This window comes from Catharus ustulatus, chromosome 24 (assembly GCF_009819885.2).
Source record: "Catharus ustulatus isolate bCatUst1 chromosome 24, bCatUst1.pri.v2, whole genome shotgun sequence".
NCBI lineage: Eukaryota > Metazoa > Chordata > Aves > Passeriformes > Turdidae > Catharus > Catharus ustulatus.
In genome coordinates this window covers 4212800-4231725 of record NC_046244.1, presented here as the reverse complement: position 1 = coordinate 4231725, position 18926 = coordinate 4212800, and the positions used below count along the sequence as shown (strand labels likewise).

Below are 18926 nucleotides of genomic sequence, written 5' to 3'. Positions count from 1 at the left end.
TCTAAAGTTAGGCACTGCCTTTGTGTTTCTTCGCTCTCGTTTTAAATCAAGCACATCTATAGACATGTTTTCAGACATCTGTATAAATATGCAACCAGGGAGATTCCTGTTTACACACAATATTTCCAGAAGCACTCAGAAAGATTTCCACGTTTCTTGTACTGTTTCCTGTCCTTGGTCAAGAAGCGTCCCAGCAAAGCAATTCGAGGATGATTCCCATAGAAAGTCTGAAATCCAACAGCATTAGAGAGGTCACTGGCAGGTGCTTCCCAGTGGGAAAGTACCCTTGCCACTGCCCCCACCCTTCCTGATCACCCAGCCCTGTGTTCTGACACAGGGGGAAGGAGGGGACTGCCCAGTGTGACCTCTGCTTCAGATGTTGCACTGAAACTCATCCCTGTATTCTGCATTTACGTTTAACTCAGCAGGAAGTGAACAGGGATGGTGTTCTCCATGTATGGAATGGTTGATAACAAATCTGATAATACTGTGCTGCCTGTGCCTGGGCTGATGAAGCTGGAAATTTGCCTTTACTTAGCTGTTTTTCTAGAGAAAAAGAGAAGTGTGTGGGGAAAAAAAAAAAAGGATTTAGAATTAAATGGTCTGGATCACTTTCTCTTTTTTTCTTATTTTTTTCCTTTTCCACTTTTTCCTCCTTCCCCTGCCTATCTAAATGATTCCAGCTTCAAGAACACTGTGGCATACTACTTTAGTCTATACTGTTGGTGAAGTCTGTGGATCTGAAATGATGTCTTGGTAATAATTGCGTGTATTTTTTTCTTGTTTCATGACAGATGGTTATTTACTTACCTCTTTGATATTTTCCCCTGGGTTGTAGCTGCTGGGGGTAAGACCTGTTAGAGGGGGGAGACAACGAAATGTTTTACTATTTAGAAATCATGAATTAGGCAAGTAATTCTCATGAGCCATAATGTTATAGCTGACAGGTCTTGGGCTGGAATATACAGTGGTAACATTTATTGCTTCCCAAACCATCCATTGCTATTGATTCTGCACTTTTTGCAAGTTTTGATGTTTTGTAAGACCATTTTGTTCTGTCTGCCAGCTCCTTTTAGGCCAATCTTCTCCTTGCCCTGGTTTGGCTATCTGGAAGGTTTGCAACACTCATTTGGAGACTCTGAGGGGGTGTTGAGCTGCAGGCATGGCTGCTCAGCAGGATTCTCAAAGTCCCTGATAACTGAGTGACAGCTGTTTGCTGTTTATGCAGAACATTGTATTTTAGCAATTACCTGGGAGCTGGGCTGTGATACCTGTGGGAGCTGGAGGTGCAAACCATGGGCACCCTCCCACTGCTGTGGTAAATCCTCACCTGCTTTGTTGTCCTCAGACAGAGTGCCCAGGAGCTCTGGCAGGAGCTGGAGCAGGGAGGTGCTTCCAAGGCTGCCCAGCCTCTCCAGGTTTAACCTTGGATCTTCATCAGCTGCCAATGGAAGGTGACAAACAGGCATAGGGTGAGTCTTTTGCTTTGTATCTCTATTTCAGTCTGTGCCAGGTGATTTCTGCTCGCCCCACCTGTTGAGGATTTTCATGAAAACACCAACCATCCATCCTTATTTAATTATTATAACAGAGGATAGTTGGTTTTGTATTCCTTTCCTTCCAAAGCTTTGAGAAAAGATACATTCCTGATGTTCATCTCAGATTCTCATTTCTCTGGCAGATGTTGTTACAAAAGTTTTTGACCAACAGCAACCCTGCCTGTCACTTGAGTACTCAATCCTTCCAGTTCCTTCCACACAGCCCAGACTTGTATGTAATCTAAAAAATTTTGAGTTCATTTCTTTATCAACTAGTTCCTATGCTGCAGCTGTCCTATGAATAAAGACAAAACTTCCTGTTCAAGGCCTATTAACCTGCTTCATTTTGCAATTACTAAATGCAATAAAAGGTGTGGAAGGGAAGGAATAAAGGTAGAAAAACTTACTTTGGCAGCTGTGCTTCTTGGTGTGTTCCAGTCATCTCTCATTTAATGTATGCACCAGTACAGATGTTACTACTTTTTCCAAAACAACAGCTTGCTGGTAGCTGATAGAATTAATTTGTCTATGCATAGAGAATTTAGAATTCTGTGGCTAGCCTGTGCCCTGAGGCACGTTGCCAGCAGAAGCCCTTAGCAGTGCTGTATTCCAGGTAACTTGGGTTTTGCAATCTGAGCAGTAAATTTCATCTTTGGATGTCTGCTATATAATAGCAAAATTTTGGGCAACCAGAGGGTGTCATTATCAAACACTGTTTGTGTAGATTAATATAATTTTGTAATTGTACTTGTAGGTGACCCTATGGAGTTTCAGTTGCTCTGATCTGCAGGGATGGGTGTGACTGTAGCTCCTCACATGGATATGCAAGAAAATAAACTGAAAAGAATCTCCCAATGTTTCAAAAACTTGCACAAAGATCAGGAACTTGAAGACATTGGATATGTGTGTTATTGGTTTATTGGCTGCATAAAAGAACATTTGCAAAGGACAGCAGGGATTTCAATATTGGACTCAGTATAAGAATTCAAAAAACTCAGTGCTATGCGGAGACAATCTGTATCTCTGGATTATTCTTTAAATCAGAGCAGTGCAAGCAGGTAAATTTGCTTTGAAATTTTTTTAAAAAAAAATCTAAAACCAAAACCAACCCTTTTTAAAAGAGTTCCTCTTGTCTCTTCTCACTCCTAGAAACTTTTCATACTAGCAAGGAAGAGCTAAAAGCTCAGTGTCCTGAACCTAATGCAATAATGGTTAGAGCCAGCTATGATGTGACAGATATTACTCATATTGAGTCACAGGTACCTGTAAATGCAAATTACATTGTGGAAGGCTTGGGAAGATGCTGGTTTAGGGAGTCCAAGATTTTCAAAGCAGACTGGGGACTGCTGATACCTGTAAACCAGCACAGCAGCTGTTGCAAAGCAGGTAAGAATGGCCACTTTTTAATAGCTTTATGCAATAACTTCTGCATTGGTTTGCCTGTTTTCAGAACACGTTTCAGAAAGTCTTCCAGTACCAGCCAGGTCTGGTGACAATAAACTTACAGATTCTGCTGTGCATTTTTGCTGAGCCATTTCAAACTTTGAGCATTGAATGGAATCTGAATTAGTGCAGACAAATAGCATTCTCAATACATAGGAGTGTAAGAGACATTTGCTTTTATTGATGTTTGCAAAAGGTTTCCCCTTTTTAAATCACAAAATAGCTCATTTCAAAGGGTAGAAACAGGAGAGACTGTACAGCCAAGCTTCTTTAAGTCACCCAATGCCTATGGCTGCTCAGACACTGAATGCCAGCTCACATTCAATGCTGTAAGACTCAGACACCTTTTTCTCCTCAATGCATACTTGTTTCCTGGATCTCAAAGCAACAGGGGTAACTATTTAGGGCACCCAACCTCCCCACTGTACAAGAGCAGCACCCACTGCTGTGGGTGGTGTCCTGAAGGCATTCCTGCTTTTCCTGCAGCTGGGCAGCACAGCCACAGGCCCCTTGGAGAGCACACCTGCTGCTCTCCTGCTTCTACTGCTCCAGCCCCGGCATGAAAACCATGAAAATCAAAACTCTTACCTGAGTGTTGATAAGACATCTCACTGGCATTGATGATGGGGAGAGACAAGAGAGGACAGGAGACACTGATGATGATGAGACAGCAGAGTATCAGCTTCTGCATCGTTGCTGCCCAACGTTTCGTTGTGCCTAACCCTGGAACTCAGAACTCCTGTCTAACTCTAGCCTCAGCTCCCAGTTTCACCCATTATATAGCCACTCATGACCTCATAAATATCATCATGTTCTCTCCCCCCTTCAAAAAAAAATCCAATGAATTTATTGCCCATTGATTCTAAATGGAAACCACTTTGCATTGATGTAATTTTTCAAGGTAACAGTTCATAGACAATAAATTTACTGTCTTATAGCTTGGTGTACAAAATGGATATTATATCAAACCAAGCACAGTAAAGTTTATAAATCTGGCATTTAAAAAAAAGTAACTTTCAGTTATAAATCATGAGTTAACAAAAGGGTCAGACTTTGGTTGAAATGACCAGGGCAATAGACAGCTGATTTATGAGCCTTAGCAGTCCTGACGCAAAGCATCTGATATGAAATGCACTTTTTTTTTCTCTCTCTTTTTTGAGATGGATGAATGTGTTGTGTTGTGTTTGTTGTGCCAGAAAAAGTGAAAAAGAGAGAGAGCTTACAAAGATAATATTAGGAGAACTCAATTTTTTTCTTTGTTTTGTTCCCCCTTGCAGAATTTCCCATCTATTTCTTTGGGAAGACCTCATCCAGTGGTGCCCTAGAGAATTGCCTTGGCAGAGAAAGTACAGCTTCCATCTGGAGACTTCTAGGTACATATAAACTATTTTGGTTGATATTAAACACAGGTCCCTCTGTGGACTGGAAGACCATTTTCCATTTCACTTATCTTCTCCTTCAGTTGGAACTAGCTACTTAATCCTGAGTATGTTAGCAAGGTTTTTCCCCTGTTTGCCTTCTGCTTTTGCCTAATGTTGACACAGGAGTTGCCTCTTATAATCTCATCACTTTAGTCCTTGTTTCCCTCCATCTGGTGTATTTTGTTTTCTTTACTTGAAATTTGATTTATCATATCACAGAGCAAGGACTGACTGGACTGGTCCCTCACCTCCATTCACTATGCAGTGTCATATCCAACTGTATAGAGCCTTGAAAATAACAAAAGAAGGTAAGTTTTTAAAAAGACAATAAATAATAATATATATTATATATAATGTTATATAATAATATATATACTTTTAATAGTGAGAAGATAATGTCTGCTCATAAGAAGCTGAGGCTTGTTAGTTTTTTGTCTCTCTACTCAGATGTTTTTGTCTTCAAAGAACTATGGAATCCAAGTAATCTTACTAAAGTTGCTTCCTTATGCTGAATTTTATGATAAGTTTAAGTTGCAATAGGCATGAATTTACCTGCTTCTCATCTTCCTGAGCGTTTTCTGACAAAGGTCAATTTTTATATTGCACATCCTGTGGCTCCTAAGACTAATTCCAAATTGGCTACATGAGTACATAGAACAGAAATATTTCTGCTGCAGGCCTAACTCAAGGGGAGCAGCCCCCCATGGGTGGGCTAAGAGTGAACAGAAACACAGTGAGCAACAAATGAGGCTGAGGTCAGAGAGCACCTCTGGAAATCTCAAACTCTGATCCCCCTGCTCCAAGCAGGGTCAGCCAGAACAGCTGATCCAGGAGTGTGTCTGGTCAGGTTTGGATAGATCCAAGGGTGGAATGGGACAGAATTTCAAACTAAGCTTGACAAAGCCCTGGGCATCCCTGTGTGAGTTGAAGTGCTCTGATCTGAGTGCATTGGTGGGGAGTCAGAGAGGTGGGAAAGGACCTGCAGAGGTCCTGCCAGCCTAAACTTCTCTGAACTTCCCTGTGTGCACAGAGGGGGCTGGTGTTTGACTTGCCTTGACCAGTGAACACATGCTTCAGGTATCTGAACTACAAATCCTGTTTCTCTGGACTTCTCTTTGCTGAACAGAATGTTTATGACAGAAGAATTTCTCTACAGAATTAACCTAATGTTTTATTCCCCTTCCCCTGTGCTTCCCTCTGTGGGAGATAAGCAGCAAGAGAGGAATTCTCTCTCCTCATCTGAGTCATGCAGCTCTTCGTTCCAAAACTGCAGACAGTAATTAGGTCTGATTTGATGCATGATCTCACTGTTGGTGCTGGATGCTCTGTACAAATGCTTCTCCTTCAGTGAACTATCAATGACAATGGTATTATCAATATTCACTCTACACATGCTCCGAGGAAAGCTAATGAAGCACTCCTCCCAGCAGTGCTGTCCTTTGTCTTTTCTCAAGGAAGACTCAGCCTCTCAGATCCATCATGAAGTGCGTCATGCTCAAGTTGGGCAACTTGCCCATGGCTTATTGCCTCTGCTTAGGTTTGAGGTTGTCACTCAGACACTCTTTCTTCTCCCAAAATGTCAAAGGCGTCTCCCTCGGGCGTCATCGCGCCAACGTCATCGTGCCAAGCAAACAGCTCATCCCAAACCAAGGAACAAATCCCAAACCAAGGAACAAATCCCAAACCAAGGAACAAATCCCAAACAAAGGTTCAAATCCCAAACCAAGGAACAAATCCCAAACAAGGGTTCAAATCCCAAACAAAGGTGCAAATCCCAAACCAAGGAACAAATCCCAAACAAAGGTTCAAATCCCAAACCAAGGTACAAATCCCTGCATCCATGGCAGAGGGAAGTCAGTGGGAATGGCACTTGGAAAACTTGGAAATTGAAAACTTTCCCCACAGAACATTGCAGAAGAGTTTCAAATCGAAGTTCTTATTTATGCTGATTTAGTCTTTCAAGTGCCTCAGAGCAGTAGTAGATAGATAAATCAGTAGGGTTAGATAAATTAGTAGGGTTAGATAAATTACTGAGAAAATTCTAAGCATTACATATATGTTAACCTATCACAAAAGATTATCCTTCATCATCAGAAGAAACAACAATTCTAGTTTATGGTGGCTCATGAAGAACAGGTTAATAGTGAAACCAAGACAATTTTGAAAAAATAACTCAATGAAACCAATCACAAACATCTCCAAAAATTATCTACTTCTGTGTAAAACAGTATGGATGAAATGTAATCTGTAATGCAACTGTTCTATCCCCTGTTGGTAAATGTTTTATGGCAAGCCAGCATGAATTGTCATTAGTCAAATATGGTGACAGTTGGCCAAACCAGGAATTTGAGGTGGTGTGATTTACCAGTAGCATTTATAGGAGGGAATTCTTCAGAGAACTGAACTTCTAGTGTAAAACTTCAGGTTGAATTTAGTTTACAAGGAGAGAGTTGTGCAGTAGAATGATTTTGTATTGACACTGGAATTGCAGATGAGCTTGTTATTATATTAATACCCATCTCTTCCTTGAGTTTTACTGCCATTTTTAACTTAAAATGTTGCTTCAATGAGTTATGCATGTTGACTGGAAAAATATTTGTACTGTTTTTAATTTTTCTGGTAGGGTCTATTGTACAGGGGTTTGGGGGTTTTTGTGTTTCTGTCACTGCAGATATCTGTTCTCATTAACACCTAAAAGTTTATTCTTACCTAAAGTTTACCATTTTAGCTGATTATTCAGCTACATAATGTGATTATTAGATCTATTTTGCATACTGAAATAGCTACTTCATTAGATCATATATGGAATAAGGTGATTTTTTTCTGCTACCAAATCACCTTGCCCTATTTATACTATGCCTTGTAACATGTGCTGAAAATAGCCTGTTTGGAGAATAAGGAAACCAAAGGAAAAAATTACCTATACCCTGCTGTTAACTTTCTTTTTGAAGATGCTTCCTCTGTTCACTGTGTGTGAGCTGTAATGCAGCACATGTGGGGCAACACTACAGGCTGCACTTGGGGATCCATAGGAATATTTAATCTTTAGAATTTATTTCAGTGTTCTGTGATACCTCTGAGGGGTTCTGAGCTAGGCTGTTCTGTTCTGAGGTTGGTTGAAGGTGTGTAGGTGAATATGTGCTTGCCTGAACACACAACCTTGTATGATGATAATGATGGATCCTTAGGCCTCTCTGAAGATATTTCATTTTGCTACAGAATTGGCAAGGTCTAAAAATTCTTGAGCACGGGATCACAGCTGCAAAAACACTGCTCCTTTGTAGTGCAGTTTCCACCAGCTGGAGGGGAAAAAACCCTCTTGCTCTTTGGCCCTGCTGGGCTGGCCCACTGTAGTCTGGGTATATTCTCCAAGTGAAGCTTGACAAACTGGTCCCTGATTGCCCTGTCCTCTCAGCACTGCAGAATTACCAACCTGAACCTGCACTCTGTTTGACGTGAGGGAAAGTAAATCTGGCATGACTGAGACTTGGAAATCCAGCACGTCAATATCTTATGGGAATTGAATTCTGGATAACACAGCTGCAAACAGAGGAGCAGAAACCAGATTTTGAAATAAGGTTTTTTCACAAAAAAAAAAAGTCATGGAACTAACGACCCAAGTACAGTTTATTTTTAAAACTGAAATTATGACAGCAGAGTGTGTAAGAAAAGAGAGGAACACACCTGCAGCAAGGCTGGAACTTTCTCTGTTGCTTTCACCTGCTGTCCCAAGGCATCCCAAATAATCTCTTTGACTCTAATAAGAAATAATGATCTGAATTAAAGCAAAATGAAAACTTCTTTATTTCATTTTTCTGGTCATTACATTGGTCAGCACAGATAGGAGCACAAAGCATCCTTGCTGACAGGCACAGGCTGTTTGTTAGCTCTGTCCATCCTTCTCATTCCATCAGCCCCAACTGTAGAACAAGCAGGAGCCTTGGGCTTATTTCATGGGAAATTTTTCTGTAACACTGCTGCATTTGGGAACAGCAAAATTTTCAAATTTGGGATTCTTTGTTGCAGAGAACTCTGTTGTGAGACATTTTCAAGGTAAATATTTCAGTACTGCGGCATAGTCCAAGTCAGCTCTGAGCTAGCCAGGACTCCAGTCCTTCATCCCTGAGTGGGGAGTGTGGGGGCAGAGAGGGGAACAGGGCCAGGTGAGCTCGGGGTCCTGCTGGCCCCTGTGCCCAGGGCTTGGTGGGAGCTGGGACCTGGGTGGGGTTGGGTTTGAGGAGGGTCCAGAGTTGGTGTATTAGGCTGGGTTTGGGGGTTTTGTTGTGTTTGTGTTTGGGGGAGTCAGTGTATTTGTGTGTTTGGCTGGGTTTTGTGGGGAGTTGGTTGTGTATGTACTTATGTTGGAGTGTCAGTGTGTGTGTGTTTGGGCTGGGTTTGGGAGTGTTGGTGTGTATTTGGGTGGTCAATGTGTTTGTGTGATTTTGGGGTGGTTTGGAATTGTTGGTGTATTTGTGTTTGGGGGATCAATGTGATTGTGTGTGTGTTTGTTTGGGTTTGGGGGAGTTGGTGTGTCTGTGTTGGAGGGGTTGATGTGTATTTGGGTTTGGGGGGGGTTGGTGTGTTTGTGTGGTTGTGTTTGGGAATGCTGGTGTGTTTGTTTTGGGGGTCAGTGTGTTTGTGTTTGTCTGGATTTTGGGGGGGTCAGGTGTGCATGTACTTGGGGTGTCTGTGTGTTTGGGTTGGGTGTGTGAGGGGTCAGTTTGTGTTTGTGTTTGGGGTGGTTGGTGTGTGTGTTTGTGTTTGAGGGTTGGTGTGTGTGTTTGGGTTTGGGGATGTTCCTGTGTATTTGTGGTTGGATTTGAGGGTGGTTGCTGTGTTTCTGTTTGGTAGGGTTTGGTTTTTTTTTATTTTTCTCTTCTGAAAAAGATTTTATCTCTGCTGCTTTCTTGGATATGCGCATGTTTCTCAGCTAAATGACTCTTATTTGGTTTTTTGAAGAATGATTTAATATGATCAAGAGGCTTCTTATCTGTGAAGGAAGAACCCATACTATGTATTCCTTAGGCACTGTTTTTTCTTGGGTGGTTTCTCTGACAGAGTCAGCATCACTACAGGCACTGGAACTGTGTGGGAGGCTCAGCCTGCTAAGGAACACCCCAGCAGTGTGTGGACCTGAGCAGAGCAGACAGGCTGGGACAGAGCTGTGTTCCAGGAGTGAAGAGTGCTGTGATCTGCTCTGCTTTCCCCTGTACTGCCATCATCTTCCTTCTGCCATCACCTTTGCTGTCTCGGGTTTTTTAGAAGCAATCAAGGCTTGTTCTCACCATAAGAGGCTTGGAAGCTTTTTCATGTCATTTAAGTCTCTGACATCAAAGCTGGAGCAGTTTGTGCAGGGTTTTGGCCTTCACAGGCCTTTTATGTGGTAGCCCCTTTGTTAGTCCTTCCTTATGCCTCATTCCATTTCATGTACCAATTCACCTTTCCTCTCTGTTCCTCCTGGGCTCCTGTCTCATCTCTTGGTGTCTGATCAGCACTGTTGCAAAGAGCTGGTGCCAGTTCACTGCCCCTTGCCTTGGCTCCCACTACCCAGAGCTCAACCTGCAGCTCACACTGCAGCTGCACACCAAGCTGCTGCATTAAATGTATTCCTCAGCAGTTCTATCAGCAGTCCATGCTGTATTTTTCTTTTTAAAACAGTAGCACAGTCTTCCTGAGGTTTAATTTAGGTTGTAATAAAGAATTATCAAGGTAATCCTGCTGCAGAGATCAGTGTGATTGCTGCATGCTATGACATTTTTCACTCTTGTTCTGTTCTTAAACTTACACCATTCATTAATTTTTGAGTATTGAGGGGTTTTCCAAACCAATTATTGTCCTGGAGGCTGCCTGGACAGACATCCATTCAGCTGAGGATTTAAAGGAATGAATTCCAGTTTAATGTTTCTGTCTCCTAGGACTACGAATGCAATTTTTTTAAAAAGACTGGTTCTAGTAATGTCAAAAAGGGAAGCAGCAATTCACTGCTGATTCTTTTCTTAGCAGTTTGGGTGATGGAGTGGGCAGGCCAGGCTCTTGTCTTGTACTTTTTCTGGCCCAAAATGAAGAAGTGCAGAAGTAAAGCAGCAAAGTGCAAGAGATGCACGAGTCACAAGAATCACCTTCCAGATTTCCCTGCCTGAGACTACTTCATAATCTGTTAATTGCATGGTGCTCTGACTCATTTGTTTTTTACTACAAATAATTTTATTGGAAACTTAGTAATATTTTACTATCTATTCATTGGTTTACTACCTGCCCTGTTTCACCATCTAAAAGAGCTAGAGGATAAGGACTTTAATCTGCAGTGGTGATTGAACAAAACAGTTTTCTCAGAGGTGTCCTTATGCTTTTTTTTAAAAAAAATTCTATCTAGCTTTTCCCATTTGGTGTACACATGTTCTTCCTGTTTTATCACAGAGGTTTAGGATTACTTGTCACTCCAATATCTGATATCATACAGCTGATATCAGAGGACAAATTTCAGGTAGTTCTGTAGAAGTTCAGTGTGTGGGCAGGAGCCACTGACTAATTAAGAGGAATGTTAATAATCATTGGCATTTAGCTGTCGTCCACTCAGCGTAGGCAGTAAATGAATGGCGCACAAAAGCAGACTTTAATTTTTTTACTTTGTTTTCTGGCTGCATAATCCCCTTAATCCTTTGCTATCAGAGGTTTTTTTATTAATTAAATGGAATCTCTGCAGGCTCAGTGATTCACATTTCAGGGCAAATAAGTGTATTTAACGGGGGAGGGTTGGCATGGGTCTCACCGGGCAACTTGAGGTTTAAAACAGTTCTTTCAAGGTTGTTTTGTAATGACTGTGTGTTCCTTGGCAGTCAGCCGTGGAGGATCTTCACTGTTGAAGAGCTGAGTTCCAGTCAACAAAGAAGTCCTGCTGCAAGTGTTAACTGATTTCTTTGTGATCACTGATCTTGCTTGGGGTAGAAATGGGGTCCCTGGGAATGGGAGTGACCCACAGGAGCAGGAATCAACAAAGGTGAAGGAAGCAGAGGTCAGATCTTTGTCTTTTGATGGGGCAAGTTGAATGTTTCTTGCTGTAATGGGACCAGAATCTTCTTTCCAATTCCCAAGGCATATTTATGATATGAGAGTTCTGAAGAGCAGTGAGTCTTTAGTTGGATTCTCATTCTTTTGCTGTGCATGCAGCTTTTCTGAGTCAGGATTCTAGCAGACAGGACAACTGCTTACTTCTGAGCAATTCTTCTTCTGAAATTTGGAAACACAGGAAGATCCACCTGTGCTTGGAAGAGTTAGGACCTGCATCACCAGGAAAAGATATCTGATAAGCTCGTTCTAGCACAGTCCTGTATTTTTTCTTTGTGCTCCTGATTCCTGCTGTGCAGCCCCTGTCCTGTAATGTGCAGAAGAACTGTACTCTGGTGAAGGAGAAAAAATGCTGCAGATCTTTGCAAGAACAACACTCCAACTAGCTCTTAGATGTCATTTATGATCTTAAAGGTCTTTCCCAACCTAAATGGTTCAGTGGTTCCTGCTCATGACATCCCTATCTCCGCTGGTGCTGTGCCAATCCTCCTTCCTTCAGCTGAAGAGCTGATGGGGAGATGTTTCTGGCTGGTTGTAACTGCCCAGGTCTGTTCTTGGCCTTTTCAGCTGAGGAATGAGTTGATTTTACAAAGCCTAGACCATGTATTATCCCATCCCAGTGCCCACATAGCTTTTCTAAAAATCCTCTACGAGACAATCAGGATTTAGGCTTAGAAATAAATTAATCCATTGCCAACCAGCATATGTGGAAATAGGATAAAGAGGGAAGCCTCCAAAGCTCCTTCTGTTTAGTGCTTGTTTCTGTCACCATATTCATGTTTTATTTATATGATCACCTCTTTATGTGTCCTTAGGAATGACTGGAAGAAGGTGCAGAAAGTTATATAAGGTCAGCTAATTAGTACTGCCACAGCACAGTAAATCTTTTTCATGTTCTGTAATTCCCTAAGGCAGATTTAATCACTGTTGAAAAGCACAGAGTGTTTGTTACCTGTTACACCCTCAGTGCTCCCTGTGAGAAGTATTCTGGTCATACTGAGATGCAATGACAAGAGAATGTTACTGTCACATCCACTGGGATCCTGAGCACAGCTCCTCTTCAGCTTCTTCAATACTTTAATTCTCCTTTTCTCTTATTAGAACTCTTAAGTTTGATGGAACCATCAGGAATTTCCTGTGCTTACACTCCTGCTTCTCTAAGGTAGTGCATATACTGAGGTGTGCCACTGCAAGTCCAAAAGTTGCTTTATTAGGGATGCCTGTAACATGGATAATGTGGGTGGGGCTGTGGGATTTTGGATCTTTTTGCCCTTGTGAGGAGATTCTGGTGTGATCAGACAGCTGTGGTGCTGAACTGCAATGTGCAGCTTCTCTGAAGTCAGCAGTGTATTTTTCCCAGTTCTCCATTCAAATACCTGTAAACTGTGTTTTCCACTCTAGTTTAAGAAAAATAATTAACCTTTAGATACCCCAGGAAATACTGGTTTACACATGTATGTACATCTATGTTAGAATTGTTCTTTTTCAAAGCTGCTCTGAAGTTTGTATGAAGGTGACTAAAAGTAGTGTGATGCCTTGCTTTTTCTTTTTGTCTTTTTGCTTGCTTACAAACCTGTTTCAGTGCTCTCTTCAGGTTAAATGGTTTATGTTTGTTCTGAATGGGCAGTACCAAAAATATCAATGCTGTGAATGCTAGAAGGATTTTTATAAAAATATAAATATTTCTCAAGCCTATAGTATTGTAACTAAAGGTACATTGTCTCTTTTACTTCTCCACACAACTTCCTCTTCTTTGTTTTTTCCAAAATTTGGTTTGTTTTCAACCTGCTGAAGTGTTTGTATGCAGGACAAAATTGAGCTAAAGTAACCTAAGATTTGTTTTAAAACTGACTTAAACTTGATACTTGGGTATTTTATTTCAGTTTTGAGTGGCTTGTTTCAGTTTGGGTTATGTAAACTGTGTAACAGATTTAAGGTCCATTATGTGATAAGTCATCTTTAAATTGAAGTAGGTGTCTGTGTGCAGTTTTCCATTTGCTAAATCAAATAAAATTTGACTTATTTTCTTAAAGCAAATAGATTAGAACAGGAGAGATCTTCCCTGGTTTCAGGATGTGTTTAGATGGTTTTTTTGCTAAAGTAAATCCACTTTGGTTCAGTGTAGTCTGATGCTTGACCTGGCAGGCACCCAGGATCTAGAAGGTGAATGGAAACAGAGTAGGTGATACCACAACAAACTTCTGCCAAATGGATGTTAGAGGGGAAATTCCATTTTTGTTGCAGATTGTACTAAAATTTCTTATTGCAGTGAGGGCAGGGACAATATCCAACAGGTGTGATGCTCAGCTCTCTGTTCCTGATGCTCAACTAACACAGAATCTGTGGGGTGGAGAACTTCTTATTACAGCCCCTGAGCCCCCCTGGATCAGAGAAGGTTTGTTCTGGCTGAGAGAGGAGCTGAGGTGACACCTGCTGATAAAACACGGCTTCGTGTGATTTTAAGAATGAAACAAAAAGTCAAGTGGGGTGGTACAAGTTGCCTGTTAATATTTCCTGTGTTAACCATCTCCTAGGAAGGTTTTTGTGTCACTGTATTAATATCAGAATGACTGTCAGAGAGGTCTGTGAAGGATCTGATAGACTGAACATAAAAAAATCATATTCTGCTTTAAAAAAAAATCTGACTTTTACATGTTTTAGGGAAACCACTACAGTTTCAGTCTCTATCATCCAGAAGAATTAGGCACAGAAACACCTATTTCTACAGGTGGAGAGGGAGGTGAGAAACAGAAACCCTTTTGCTGTGAACCTTTTACTTTCCTTAGCCACACAACTCTTGCAAGAAATTACAAATCCAAGGTGTGTGGTGAACTTGATTTTAATTACTGGTGTCACTAACTGTGCCAGGAAATGGTGCTGGAAGCAAGGAAAAACCAACAGGCTGCTCTGCTTATACTTACCTTGAAAGAGAATTTTTCCTGTTCTTCCATGCCTTCAGAACTCTGCTGACATCACTTGGGGCTCTGTGCATGGTCTGGCTAAGAGGGCTCTTTCTGACTTCCAAGAAAAACAAATGGAAATTCAAAAAGCTTACATCTGGCCTGTTACCTCATCCTCGGCCACCAGGGCTGCTTGAGAGTCATCAGGGCTTTCCCAGTTCCATTTTCCTTGCTATATCATGAATTAAATGACTGTCAAAAAAAGACATGCACAGAGAACACTTAAAATTTGAAGTGTTACCGTAGAATTACAGAATGATTTGGGCTGGAAGGGACCTTAAAGATCATTTAATCTCCCAGGAGCAGGGATCTTACCAATAGATCAGGATGCTCCAAGTCCTGTCCAACCTGGCCTTGAGCAATTCCAGGGATGGGGCAGCCACAGCTTCTCCAGGCAACCTCTCCCAGGGCCTCACCACTCTTGGAAGTAAAGAATTTCTTTCTTAACACCTTATCTAAATCTCTCAGTTTAAAACAACTCCCCCTTGTTCTCTCACTCTCAGTGTACAAGGTTCCTCTTCTTCTTTATAACTCCTCTCTAAGTACTGAAAGTCTCCCTGGAGCCTTCTCCTCCAGGTGAAAACCCCCAGCTCTCCCAGCCTGGCTCCAGAGGTGCCCTTGGAGCATCTTTGTGTCTCCTCTGGCCCTGCTCCAACAGGTTCCTGCTTTCCTTGTGCTGAGGAGCCCAGGCTTGGACACAGCACTGAGGGGTGTGGAGGGCAGAGGGGAGGGGGAGAATCCCCTCCCCTGAGCTGCTGCCTGCTCCTCTCCTGGTGCAGCCCAGGATGGGCTTGAGGAAGGACTGATCTGCGTTACCTGTACAGGAATGGGTGTGCGAGGAACACCAGCAAGGAACTAAACTCCCAATAAGCCACTCTCTTTCTTCTACCCCTTCTAGTGAAGGAGGGACAAGAAAGGACAGATTATGGCTTGAAATAAGAATTTCCTAACACCAGAAAGCAGTAGAATGAGACACACAATAACAACAGCTGTACAAATAGCAAAAATATACAAAAGAGAAGGTACCCACAAAAGGGTATTCACTAGAGGGAACAAAAAAGCCACGGTGGCAGATGCTTCCTGTTGATCATGCCTTTGTCCTGACCATTCCTGTCCTGCTCCACCGAGTATTTGGGAAACAGAGGCACTATGGGAGGAGAGCTCCCATGGTGAATGTCCTTCCCAGCCTGGAAACAACAAAAACCACACAACCCCAGAAGCTCCTTTGTCCAAATCAGAGTTGTGTGGCCACTTTGCTGAGCTCGATTTTCTGCACATGCTTGTGCTGCCACTTCTGCACTGTTGAGGAGGAGAAATGTCCCTGCTGGGGTGCTGACCTGGTGGCACCTGGCCCTGCTGTCCCTTCTGCGCCCCAGTCCAGAGACATGAGAGGGGAAGCAGCAGAGGAGTTGAGGTCACCAGAGCTGGTTGGGGACAGTCCCTCTGCTCCAGGGAGTGAGGCAAGGTGCTGAACTTCCAGCTCCAGCCCCCCAGCTTTTCTTGCCCAAAAACCACACCCCAGTGATGATGTGTGTGGTGTAGAATAAACAATTTGGTCACCCCCACTCACCTAAACTCCACCTCCTTTCTCTGTAACCACGACAACTGACAACAACCTGTTCTTCAGGTATTGATCAACCTGCGTGCTCAATAAAAGCTCCCTCTGAAGCCAAGATGCGCAGGATCTATCAACTATCTGTCATTGCCAAAAAATAATGCTTTTCCACAGCTTTTCTTCTGAACTATGGACAACCAGGCTTTACTGCTTCCTTCTGCTTTAATTACCAGCAGTAAAAGATACAAAGCAGTTTTTTCCCATTTGCCTTCCTGGATAAAAGATGTTTTACAGTGCTCCACGTGCAGGCAGGAAGGCTGCTGTCCTCTGTGTTAAAAAAACAGACAAATTCAGCCACAAATTCTATTCAGGAAGGTTAGTAGAAATGTGATTATGATGACAGCATTTATTTTAATCTAGTCACTGATGATTGCTAAATCTCACTATGTTGTACTTTGTAAAAACAAAGAACAAAGCATTTTAAAATGTTGCATACTGAAACCATTTCTGCTTCTGTGGTTTGCATAGTAGCCCCTGGTCATATTCTCTACCTCTGACTGAAGTTTTACTGCCTGCTATGGACTTTTTTCCAGAAAACACAAGGATAACTTGAAGAGGAAAAAATGAAGGTACTTGTATGTGTCTTTTTTTGCAGAGGCAAGCTTCCTAACAAAATTGAAGAGTGCTGATTGCATTTTCACAGCATACTGCCAGAAGTGGTTTTACAGTTGTCTGCTACAAGCATAACATAAAGGAAGATTTAAGCAAATTCTTTAGTTCTTCTTTTATTAAATATCTGTTTATGAGGGGTCTGGAATGAGAACAACCTTCTATTTGTTCTGTGTGATCACAGTGAAGGTAAATTAAACATCACATAAGAATGGATGATGTTCAAGGAAGTGCATGATTCTATGGCTGTAATTTGAATTTTTTATAGATAGCCACCATTCTTAGAAGTTGGATATGATATAAATCTGAAAATGGAAAAACACTCCAGCTATCTTGGTATTTGTAGTGGTGCTCTTGTTCTGAATTGGAAAATCCTGCTTGGGTGGCAAAACAGATGAATTCACCTGTATTTATTTTCAGTTCTGTGAGGACCACATGAAATATAGTTCTGCCACCAAAGCTTTTGGGGAGTGTGAAGTGCCCTGATCTTCCCTTTGCAATTGTACCATGATTTATTTCACATTTCAAAATACGTTATCTTCCAGTCTTTCCTTGGTTCTTATTTATAAATGTGTTTGCTTTTAAATGCATTTGAAGTACGAATTAGCCAATCTCCTGAGCTGCTTCTGTGGCCAGGTGATGAGCATTGTTATGAAATGAAAATGTATGATCTGCACACAATAGACAAGATATTTGTGCCAACAAAATCTGTTTATTGTTAATTCAGGCCTCAGCACTCTCAAATGACAGAAGTCACAGGTAAGATTATCCACATAACTATTTGATTGAAAGGAAGGTTATTTCTAACATTTTATTCAGAATGTACTTTCTTCTAGGAATGGCTATTCCCTGAAACAATCCAGAACTCAGTTTTGGTCCTCACTGGTCACTAAGCAGATTTATTTCTGCTTCAGGTATGAATAAGAAGAATAAGGGGTTTGCACTTTATTTGAAGCATTTCAAAATATATTTTAAAATATATGCAGCATTTACTAGCAACATGTAAAATTCCATCTGGTATCTCTTTTTTTCCACGGAGAAAGCACCAGATGTTTTGAGTTACAGGATGTGTACATTAATTCTCTACCTCATGTTTGGGCTAGAAATTAAGGTCAAGCTGAGCAATTCTTTTTATCTTGTTCTAAGATACAATCAGCAGTGACTAGATGTAGTCAATGATGCAAAGGTCACTCTTTGATTTATAAATATGTAGCTTTATAAATAGTTTGGTGGCTTTTCATGTGTCCTGTTCATGCCTTCAAGTTTGTGCTTTTGACGTAATAGTCACTCAGTTCTCTTGGTTGAAAGAACAAATAGAAAGAACATTTGAGCTGGGGATAAAAAAAAACTTTCAGGCTTTCTATGGGACTTGTTTTCTCACTATATAAAACTTACTGGTTTATATTAACTTGTATGTAAGTTTATCAAAATGTGTAAGTGTGGCTTGGTGAAAATAATCTGCTGTTGTAACCTGCTGAATGAAGAGATGGCTTGTCGTTGTTCAAACGCAAAATAGCTTTCTCTTTCTTGAAATCAGAGAGGGGAAAATCACCTTTAACCCACATATTGGTGCATTTTCATTCTATTTTTGAATAACATTTACTGAACTAATAAAATATGTGAGTTTTGTAAATGGTTAAAAATGGTGTTGCGAATGCTGTGACTCAAACACGTATTTTCTTTTTTTCAGACCAAAGTTAACAGCATCCGATCAGAGAGACAGATACAGTGTCTGATGTTACAATCTTTCCAACCTCAGTTACAAAAATAGTACCACAGATACCACAGGTAGGGCTGCAGTGTAGATAGAGTTTACATCTCCTAAAAGATCAGAGCTGAATGATGTAGGGCTGAAGGTGGAGCAGTCCAGCTGCACAGTAACAGCTATTTCTAAGTTCAGGTCAACCACAGCTTTTCTCAGTGTTTCCACTGCCTCCCTCAAGGCAGTCAGTGAAATACAGCAGCAGATGCTGCCGTGGAACACTTTGCAGCTCAAGGTTTTTAAGGTCTCCTTTCCCCTGCATGTAAGGAGGGGTGCAGCTGAGGCCAGGGATGTTTCCTGGGCTGATGGGATCAGCTCCATCTGTGTTTGCACCCAAGACTGCTGGGTTTGAGCCAGGCTTTGGGAGGAGCTGCAGTTCCAGACTCAAGGGGATGGCTGGTACTAAGAGACTGTGAGTGTCACCAGTGACTCTACAGTGTGTCACTGACTTCCTTTTTAGCTTCAAATGCTTTTGGGATGCATGTAAATTATGGCTCAGGAAACATAAATGAG

The 18926-nt window shown here is 41.6% G+C and overlaps 1 protein-coding gene across 1 annotated transcript; it reads right to left on the bottom strand.

Annotated features, from left to right (window-relative positions):
* Positions 1-28: 28 nt before the first annotated feature.
* UTS2 (urotensin 2) lies at positions 29-3715 on the bottom strand. Its single transcript, XM_033079390.1, has 4 exons — positions 3570-3715; positions 1331-1441; positions 811-854; positions 29-227 (listed from the first exon to the last, which is right to left on the bottom strand). Exons 1-4 carry the CDS (start codon positions 3670-3672, stop codon positions 111-113), a joined length of 375 nt encoding a protein of 124 aa, XP_032935281.1. The 5' UTR covers positions 3673-3715; the 3' UTR covers positions 29-110.
* Between the last annotated feature and the right edge of the window lie 15211 nt (positions 3716-18926).

Excerpts from the sequence above, each read along its gene's own strand:
- UTS2 (XM_033079390.1), bottom strand. The coding sequence starts at position 3,672 with ATGCAGAAGCTGATACTCTGCTGTCTCATCATCATCAGTGTCTCCTGT. Across the intron at positions 1,442-3,569 it reads GATGTCTTATCAACACTCAG|CTGATGAAGATCCAAGGTTA; the intron begins GTAAGAGTTTTG and ends TTCCATTGGCAG. Across the intron at positions 228-810 it reads CAGGGGAAAATATCAAAGAG|ACTTTCTATGGGAATCATCC; the intron begins GTAAGTAAATAA and ends GTTGGATTTCAG.